The sequence below is a fragment of the Pelmatolapia mariae genome, linkage group LG22 (genome assembly GCF_036321145.2).
Source record: "Pelmatolapia mariae isolate MD_Pm_ZW linkage group LG22, Pm_UMD_F_2, whole genome shotgun sequence".
Taxonomy (NCBI): Eukaryota; Metazoa; Chordata; class Actinopteri; order Cichliformes; family Cichlidae; genus Pelmatolapia; species Pelmatolapia mariae.
This window is the reverse complement of record NC_086245.2, coordinates 18,195,864-18,206,267: the sequence shown is the minus strand read 5'-3', so window position 1 is coordinate 18,206,267 and position 10,404 is coordinate 18,195,864. Positions and strand designations below refer to the sequence as shown.

Sequence of the window (10,404 nt, the reverse complement as noted above, 5' to 3'; positions counted from 1 at the left end):
GGGAATCACCAGTCATTACAGAAAAACGACACAAATGACTTCACAAACTGCCACATGACATGCTTTTCCCTTTTCCCCCCCATAAGGTCATCGGGATAAAGACAAGACAGAGCCGCTCAATTAAATATGCAAACAAAATGCTTCTGTGGAAAGATCCAGATTAATCTGGAAATTACTGCAGGACTCGTGCTGGTCTTAAGTCACGTGGTTTATTATCGGTCGCGTTTACAGGTTTTTCTCTTTAACGGAATATATTCACCTGCTTTTACTTTGTCATTTTCAGATCGAAATTTATAAAAACAAACACAGTTTCAAGATTAACTGCTTTGTAAGTTTGGCTTGTGCTCCCTTTGGGCTTTTTAATTAAGTGAAAAGAGCAAGGTTTTCCGACAGCGATTCACTGATAACTACTTTATGTTTAATTTTGTCATTAATTTCAGTATGTGATGTAGTCTGAACCGTTAACATACAGCAGGACGAGTCCATGCTTTCATATTTATGTCAAATTCTGATCCTACAGTTTGAATGTTGGCGCAGAAATTGAGACTCATCAGACCAGGCAACATTTTTCCACTCTTCTGTTGTCCAATGTTGGTGAGCCTATGTGAACCGTAGCTTCAGTTTCTAATGACCTTGGAAATTAATGCGACTGGACTTCTTAGGTTTCTTGAAGATGTTTCGCAGTCAGTTTTAGCAACAAAACTGTTGGAGGAGAAGAAATGTGTAAAAAACAATGTTTACTTTGTTTTTTCTTTACATGGCTGTTCTTTTACAGAGACACAGAGTCTGAGTTCTTCCACCTGAAATTGTTAGTAGACATTTAAGTGATTCAGTGTTAAACATTATAACATTCTGTACACATCAGAACAACAAGTAGAATTCTTGCTGGCATGTTCACAAATGAAAAATAATCATATTGCATATTTTACATGTATCTGCAGGTATTCTGCACCCAAACCACTGGTTCAATGTTCCTAATGTAGTATTAAAACATTAAGCCTCTAGACCAGAGTCAACATGAGAAATCAGGGCTTATTTTAAACCGACAGACACTCCTGAGACAAATGCTCAAACTTATTATTTAGCATATGCACTTTAATACAGAGCCTCTCTACAGACAGACAGGCTAATCCAGCCTTCTAAGAAAAGGTTTTCAAGTTTTTTTTAAAAAAAATACACACATTTACATATATTCATACATTGGTTTTACAGTTCTATAAATGTAATATTAACGCCTAGAATTGATTATATATATATATATATATATATATATATATATATATATATATATATATATATATATATATATATATATGTATAGTCACAGACAGTGAATAAATCCATGTCTCCATGGGTAAAATCTAAATGTGACATAAGAGGTGTTTGATCTGCCTGTCAGAATCGTTTCTAGTCCTAGTCTGAAGGAGATCAAAGCAAACTTTGTTGCGTGTTTAAACACATGTGGCACCGGACCCCTATGTAACTGCAGGTATGACAGCCGTCACTGGTTGCAAGGGCGGCCCCGAAGAAGACTGTCCAGTCCAGTCTTGTTGATGGTGCCATAGGCCTGCGAATAGCTGCCTAGTTTGGCTCGTGGGTCACCAGCTGCTGCCACGTTACAGTTAGTCTGAAACACTTTCTTGCTGAACCGCGGTGGTGGCCGGGCCTCATGCACCTGAGTGGTGGAGCGTTGGTTCTGCATGAGAAGAAAAAAAAATTAAACCTGGTCAGACACACGTGACAGTCACCAAGTTTCTTTTCTTGCCCCTGAAGCCACCAAGTTTCAAAATAATCGCCGTCTATTAAATCCTCAAAAATGTTTTAAAAGTCACTTAAAAAAGTTTTTTAAATTGCATCTGTTCTTTCATATAATATTTTACATGGATGTAGTGGACTGACCAGACGTGCTGATGTGATGTAAAGCCCAGAAGACAAGGCTGTCTCATCTTTGCGTACTAACGGGTTATTCTGGGTGTGGTTTAGAGACGAGGAAAAGGAATGGTTATGGGCCACGGGTGCTGAGCGACCACGCTGGAGAATCTGGTCCATCGACTAGCAGAAGTAGGGTGAGGAGACAGAGAAAAGTACAAATGGGAAGAAGTACAAAAAGAAACAAGGCTTACATCACTAAAGGAAAACAAAGCCGAAGTGGACTGAGGTCTGATGCTTACTACACCAGCGCTGGTGCCCTCTGTTGGTGATGCAACTGCATTACTGTAGCTGTTCTGTCCCACTGGTTTCCTGCTGGCTGCAGTGGATTGGTAGGAATGAGGAGGGCCACCTGGACTCCGAACAAAGACATCTGAATGAAGAAAACAAGAGTTTGAGGCAGTATAAACACAGCTGTTGTACTGTGCTCATTAAATACCTGACTTTCTGATGGCTTAATAATTATGCTTTTCAGGAATTTTCAAACCCCACCATTTTTTAAACAACAAAAAGACAGGTTTCATATTTTACACCAAAAAATAAACTCTCATACTTGGGGCATGTGTGATGGGGTTATATGTAAGTTTTCCTATGCCAGGGCCAGCTAGAGGGCTCGTCTTCTCTGCTGCAGGTGGGGTGGATGCATTCACAGCCTCGGTTTTGCCAACTCCTGTACATGGAGGCGCATGGGTTGTCTCGTCAGTTTTTTCAGGTTTTGGTTTTCTTTCATCATCACTATCTCTGATGCTGTTTGCAGCCACTTGGCTCTTCTCTCCTTTATCACACTTCACACTGGGCTTCTCACTGCTGCTGACACAACTTCCATCCTTTGGCTGAATCAACCTCAACATCCCTTGGTTAGTTCTCCTCTCCAGTATCATCTGCAGGTTAAAAAAAGATACAGACTCTAGCATTTTTAACTAGTTTGATTAACTTCCAGTTGTCTCATTTGTATAGAAAATTCAGAGACCATGAATGTTCAAGCATGATCACACAGGTCTTGTTTTAAAGCTACCTTGTGTGTCCCATGGACCACTGAAAAGGCCACCGTTTGTTTTTAAACTGTGGAACAGTCTGCCTTTTGTTATCAAATGATGACTTCTTGAAACAGATAAGCACAGTGAAGCCAATTCAACGCATTCTTTATAATGACCAGCAGAGACCAGAACATTGGAATAATTGTATAATTGCAGTGGATGTATGGAATTATACTGAAACTGAAGTAAAGCCAGAGGTTTCAGAAGTTGCCTTGGAATCCTTCGGTTTTCAAAATGTCTTCAGCATTAAAGTAATCCAGTGAAAACAAATATGGATTAAAACAGCTCTTGTGTTGCTGCCACAGTGTAACTCAGGTTAATGCAGTAACCTGAACCTGACCATCACAGAGGTTGAGACAGCACTCCTTTGAAAGTGTTTTTCTGTGACGAGTTCAAAACTGTCAAAAGTCAGTTTATTAAAGTGAGCAGATTCGAGCTTTGAGAGCAGAGTTACCCCTGAGAGCATGAACCTGCTGCATCGCTCACACACCAGAAACTCTCCTGTATGTGAAGGCTTCGTTGTGCTGTTGAATTTACATGTGAGTAAATTCATTTTGCAAGTGGCAATGAACACCTGCGCTCGCGAAAGTAAATTATTTCCTCCTGATTACATTTTTTTACTGCATGCAGCTTTTGACATAAATATAATTCCATAGTTGTGTCTTAAGGCCTAACCATGAATAAGATCTCCAAATTCAATGTGCCACAAAGTCCTCTGTACATTTCATCAGCTGCATTTGTTTACATGCAGCAATGTTAATATGTATCATGCCTGCTTTATAAATAAATATAATACAACTCATGATCCGTCCCTCCCTGTCTGGCTTCAAAACACCAAGAGGGCCACACTGAAAATGCTCAGCTTGAGGATTTCGCTTGGGACTAAATTCACTAACTGTGTGATGGCACAGTAACTATGTCCATCTTTTATATACAGTCTATGTCTTAATATTTATAAAAGCAAGCTGAAAGCCCTAAATTCTTAATTTGGAACAACGTTACAGCACATTCTTATGCTGTGAGTGATTTCATTTGTTCTTGACTCATTTTTTGAAATGTATTTGTAAATTTTTAAACTGTATTGTTTTCTTACATTTGCTTCTTTTGGTCTTGCTATGTGAAGCAGTCAGAGTTGCATGTTTGTGTGAAGGGTCCTACAGCCTACAGAGCTTTTTCAGTAGTTTTTTGTAGTATACCTCAAAGTAATCTGATGTACTCAGTACTCAAACTCAGTTAGTCACACTGTACCTCATATAGTTTGTTGCGGTATTGAACCACAGATAGCTGGATGTCATCATCCACTGGCAGCACTACGTCGTAGTTCAGTGTTGGCTCTTTGGCTGGATTGTGAAATCTTCAGAAATGGATAGCACACTTATAAACATATGACAGCACACATGAACATATAATGACAGTAAAATCATAAAAACATTTACAGATTACAGATTTACCACAAGGGGAATAACACACACATCTATTCAATCTGACCAACTGAGCAACAAGAAAACAGAATAAAATTTGACCACAGCTCCTAATCCAGGAGCCAGTCTGATCCTTAATACCTGGCTAAGTATGGGTGTTGGAGGGCTTGCTCTGCAGTTAGCCGCTTGTCTGGGTTGAAAACCAGGAAACCCTTCAACAGGTCGAGAGCATCGGGAGGCACAGAAGGCTGAAGAAGATCCTCCAAAGGCACCTGTGGTCTGGTGAAGGATGAACAGAACAAGAAGAATAATTAACAAGGGTTTATTATAGTGATCTGTCTTTCAGTTTCTGTGGCCTATTTCACCTGCTGTTGCTCAGTTTACTGTTCTGCTGCATCAGTGCTTCTGCTCCTTAAGTATTTAATCACCCTTGCTTCCACTTGTAAGCTCTAATTCTAGTTTTTATGCTGGAGTGGAGGAAATTTGTTAACCTAGCTCTGTGTTAAGAGTGACAAGGTCAGCTGAGGCCACGCATTAACTATACACACTGTGTACTCACATAAAAATAAAGGGAAAAAAATGCGGGGTTAGTATTTAAGATTACCAGATTCAAATAGACATTTGATGAATAATTTTATGATTTTCACAACATAAATTGCAAACATAAAATATTGTCTTACTTTAGTAACATTCTCTGTATGACAGAGGATCCATATTCTGACTTGATTGCGAGAATATCTGAAAATTAAGGCATATTTAATCAATCCAAAGTAAAAGTAAAATGTCAAGCATTTAAATACATTTAATCTGGACTTTTGTGAAGCCACCTTCTGGGCTGGGGTGTGGAATGGCACTCATGATCTTCTCTATTTGGTTGATGGTGGATGTCCCAGGGAACAGGGCTTTTCCCAGCAGCATCTCTCCCAGGATACAGCCGAGGCTCCACATGTCCACGCCTTTAGTGTACCTTTGGAAAATACGCTGATTATTCAGAAGCACCGCCTATCTTTAACGTTTAGACTCATTTCTGTCAGTGAAAAACAAGCGTTAGCAGCAGACGCTCAACACAGTCGGGTACCTTGTGGATCCCAGCAGGATCTCGGGAGCTCGATACCACCGTGTGGCCACGTACTCCGTCAGTGTAGGATTCCCACTGTCCTCTTGGATCTGGTTGAGCGATCTGGCCAAGCCGAAGTCACACAGCTTGACAACACAGTCAGAGTCCAAGAGCACATTGGACGGCTGTGGGAAACAGACAAGAAAAAACATTCTTGCCAAAGAGAATTTTCTCAGGTTTCCAGCGCTTGCCCAAGAGATGAAAATGTGAATATGAATGTTCAGTTAGCAGAAAATGTGGGATGAAAAACTACTTTGTGATGCCAAGGACCATTTTGTGAGGTCAACTCAGAGTTTACCGCACAAACCTGCATAGGATAAGGAAATGCCACAGTTTTACACAGGCCACAAAGAACAAATAATTAGATCATTAACATGTGACAAGAGCAAAAGTGCACTGTACATGCATGATACAGGCATTCATGTGGGATTTTTCTAATCCAAATAAGAGCATGTTTCACACATTCTCACATCTGTTCCATCTGCTGTACCTTTTGGTCCCTGTGGATAACATTTCCTGAATGCAGGTATTTCGTGGCTTTGAGGAGCTGGTACATCACGTAACGTTTATGGATGTCTTTCAGTAGGGTGCCTTTCTTTATCACTGCATGCAGGTCAGTATCTGGTACAAAAGCAGAAACGGGAAAAAAACCTGTTATGGGTGTTTAAGTAATGATCCAATTCTAAATATTCATTAGTTACAAAGATAACCATCTACGGTGTTGTTGAACATACAAATCATCTATGAAATCACACACACTAATTTTAATGCAACAGCATGGCTGAAATCAAATGAAATGTAAGCAGTGGGAGTCTGTACTGTAATGCTGCAGTACTGTCAAGGATTAGACTGCATAGACAGGGAGGGCAGTCTGTGGACTCAGCAGTAAGACAGCGCAGCCGGCCAAGAGAAGCAGAAGCCCTTACACACACACACACACACACCTTTCAGTGCCAGGTTAAGCTACTAAGAGCCCCCGGGGGCCTTCCTCATGCTGCTGTGTTACAAGTTCAGATGATGAGCTGAGTTTTACACTCACCCATATATTCAAAGATGAGGTAAATGTCTTTATCGTTCTGTGCTCTGATGACATTTATAAGCTTAACGATGTTGGGGTGGCCTCCAAACTCCTGCACACAAAAAAAAGGTAAACATGCTTACTCTCAAACACAAAACTCACACTCTGGCTACTGTTTGACCAGTAATAACTGGCAATGGTTTTGTGACAAGGTTGTGCAAACAGCAGGGGAAAGTTTCAAGAGAGGTTATATAATGGTGACTATAAACCTGATAAAGTACAGCACTGGGCTGGAAGATGAGAGCTGATTAAGAAGAAATAGCACAGCTGAAGGTCACATGAAGGTAGGTCAGCAGATAAGGAGGGAAATATTGCACACGGGTGTGCAGAGAGCATTTATGTGATTTATAAAAACAACATGTAGAAAAACACATTCCCTGTTTACTTATTTTGATATTTCAAAAAGAATTCATAAGGATTCTTAAGAATATTATATATATGCAACAGTTTTGTGGAGTACTAACAGACTGAACATGTCACTGGTCGAGTTATAGAATATTATTAAATTCAACTAAAGATAATTTACATGCAGAGAGATCCAGTACAGTCGGTGAGACTGAGACTGACATTATCGTTGTTTCAGTCTTCATAAATGGAACTAAAAGACATGACAGTGATTTGGAAAAGTGTTAAGATTATTTGACAGGAACATAATAAATACTTTGGTTACCTGGAGGAACATGATTTCTCTGAACGTTCGCTGTAAAAAGAAAAAAGAAGACACTGAGGTCATAATCAGGAAATATGCAGCTGTAAATCCGGTGCACACAAGCTACCTGTCCTATGCAAACATTTACTAAACTTGTCTTTAAACAGATAAAGGAGGAAATTAATACCACGTAATACCCAGGATGAGATACAAGCAAAATCTAAGAAGTGGCATGACAATCGTGAAGCAAGTAGAGCTGCTTCTACTTTTGCTTTAACAATTTATTCAAATGATCGTTTTTCATTCAAAATGAAGTGGACATTTGAAAGACTGCAAGCAGAAAATGCTTAATTTCAAGTACTTAGAAAGAAAATTATGGAAAAAAAGGAAGCCGTTTTTAGGCCCAAGGGGTCGTGCTGACAGAGTTCTTTCATTTGTTACAGCAGCATTTTTTTTATTGTGTCCTGAAAACAAGATTATTGAAATTCCACTTCTTTTTCTTATATTAACATATCTCGGGGATTAAATGTGTAGCTACACTTCTTACACTCACAAAAAGGGGAGTCTCACTTTTTAGGCCACTCAGGATCAAAGTGAGCTGTATCTGACCCATGGTGTAAAATGAACTTGGCATCCCTGCTTTAGAACAACAGCATTGGTCCACTTACTGCAGATCACATGGTACACACCTGGGCATCTGTCCTGTTTCTGAAGGCATCAAAGATCTTTTTCACAGCCACAATCTCGCCAGTCTGTCTGTCAACTGCTTTCCAGACAATGCCATAGGCCTGAGGCAAACACAAAACGCAAGTAACACGTCACCAGGATGCTTCTTGTACGTACAGGATTGGGCTTATATCCTGTGCAAGATTTTAACCATGAAAATCAAAATATGAGAATACTGGCATCTGAGTTCAGTTAGGACCACTGTAAGTCAAAATGATAACTTATTCCTGCAGATTTAAGTAACTATAAATTATTCCCATCTGCACTGTGGACTTGCTCTCCCCACAGCTCCATGTGCATACATGGAAAATAAAAGACGGAAAAAGCATCAGCAACAACCCAGCAAGAAAGAAAGATTCTGAGTGGATGTGGTTTGCAAAGCAGTTTGCAGATGTGCAGCTATAGTGGGCAGGGTAATGCAGCTTTAATAGTACTGCCCTTATGAGTCTTACCAGTAGGATACAGTGAACTAACGCTGCCTGACATCATACATTCAAGTAGCTCTTCTACCAGCAGCTAATCCTATATTCATTAATAGTTTTGATTTTTGCATGTATTTAAAACCAGCTAATATGCTGTTTATGTAGAGTCACAAGCTGTGTATTATTCCTGGTGGACTAATCTTCACTCCATCAGGAATACAAATCCACTATATGCACCATGTAAAAAAAACTCTTGATCTCTATATTGAATAAAACATGGATGACATGAGCGCTTTGACTTCAGTGATAGCAGGGTGTGAGCAGCGTAGTGAAGCCAAGCATAACAGAGGCAGCAGTGAGGCAGGAGATTATAATACACTCTACTGTAGTGATACTTGGAGGAAAGAGCACTGGGGACGTGCTTTCTTTTTTCTCCTTCTTCTTCTTTTTTTTAATCAAACAGCTGCAGAAAAACAGACCTATATAATACACTGACATTTTTGAAACCCAGTATTTGAAGCTATATTTAAAATAAAATCAAATAAATCCACATTATGATTTTTTGAATGCATCTGAAGTGATCTGATCAGAGCTGTTCAGCATCACAGTGCAGGTGTAGGATGCTGCCTAGGTGCAACAGGTTGAACAGCTGTGAGTAACATGAGTCACAGCCACCTTCAGCATGTCCAGCCAGTTATGTGGTTTCTACGTGGCAGCTAACAGCTGGCTATTTAGAAGCAGAGCAACAACTTGATAATCTCCGGGGGCAAACGGTGGAAAGAAACCGGGCTGTTTTTAGACCTGTGGAAACTACTGGAGACAAAGAAAAACAAAAACAAAAGGGATCTGGACTCTAAAGAGAACAAGTGTCCTCACACACCAGCTGATCTGCAAAGAAAGAGATTGTTTTCCTGCTGCCAAAGTAAATAAACCTCTTGCTTAAAACACTGGTATCCACTGAGAACTGTAAGTCTGGAGAATTTCAGGAATTTAAAGGCTTAAGTTCAGAGGAAACTTTAACTGAATTACTGCACATGGAGGCAGAAGAGTTAGAGACTGCAAAAGAAAACTGCAGTGAAACAGTTTTTTTCCGGTTTGCTCAAACAGCAACTTGGAGTTTCGTTAGTAACTGTACAGCCTGCGCAAACAAGTTCATTTCCACTAAATTAAAAAGAGAGAAAAAGTTGCTCACCCCTTTTCCAAGTCTCTTCTTGATGTCATATTTCAGAGAAATGTGCTCTTCCACATCGGAGATGTTTGCTGATTCATATTTTTTGCTCATTTTTTGCATTCACTTCGTGCTCGTGCTCATTCAGTAATCATCACCACGCTCTTTGATCACTCCTGGAAGAGATCAGGAGACTCTGAAAGCTGGCAGCCTGGTGGCGATGGCCGAACGAGTCAGGAGTGCATCGTGCAAGTCAAATATTTCCATAACAATCAATAATTGGAAAGAATCTTACGTTAACAGGCGGATCTCTCTGCAGTCCTGGATCTTGGATCTCACCTGGCAACCCTCATGCGACCATATGAGTCATACTCCGCGTCACTTATCAGTCGAGAGGCGGAACAGTTTTTACCTCCATTTAGCGCCTGAAAATTACACCTGTTTCAGCCTGTGCTGTGCAGTATCTCTTGTTATTTATCAAGGTGAGCTCCCACTGCTCTCTGTCTCTACTCTCAAAGGTCCTGCAGGAAACACACGGGCCAGTTTTGTCTTTATTTGTTGTCCTGACAACGAATACGCTCCTGCTCCTGCAGGTCTTAAAGGGACCGCCGCACATGCGCCGCCTGCATCGCTGCTGTCAATGTGCTGTGAGATACTCAAATTGTGCAATCGATTTGAATTACCAAAACCAATAGCGATACTTTTAACGGCAGCTTATGTAAGGGAGAACAGGGCCTCACAATTTATGAGATGACTGGTAGAAGAAGAGTCATTTATTGCCACTGAGTTCCCCGACCAGGCCGATGCGGTGAAAGAGCTGAACCACCAACCACTACACCACCAGACACTGTAAAAGC

The 10,404-nt window shown here is 40.4% G+C and overlaps 1 protein-coding gene across 2 annotated transcripts; it reads right to left on the bottom strand.

The window, feature by feature from the left end:
- Positions 1-1,331: 1,331 nt before the first annotated feature.
- Positions 1,332-10,142, bottom strand: mapk15 (mitogen-activated protein kinase 15). Of its 2 annotated transcripts, none has more exons than XM_065472104.1 (15): positions 9,843-10,142; positions 9,572-9,758; positions 7,921-8,019; positions 7,253-7,282; positions 6,544-6,634; positions 5,995-6,125; positions 5,466-5,629; positions 5,215-5,354; positions 5,068-5,125; positions 4,529-4,666; positions 4,215-4,320; positions 2,483-2,810; positions 2,172-2,302; positions 1,900-2,052; positions 1,332-1,696 (listed from the first exon to the last, which is right to left on the bottom strand). In XM_065472104.1, exons 2-15 carry the CDS (start codon positions 9,668-9,670, stop codon positions 1,502-1,504), a joined length of 1,863 nt encoding a protein of 620 aa, XP_065328176.1. In that variant the 5' UTR covers positions 9,671-9,758; positions 9,843-10,142; the 3' UTR covers positions 1,332-1,501. The 2 variants fall into 2 exon arrangements, with proteins under 2 accessions (XP_065328176.1, XP_065328175.1); XM_065472103.1 differs by having other exon boundaries at positions 9,572-9,723.
- Between the last annotated feature and the right edge of the window lie 262 nt (positions 10,143-10,404).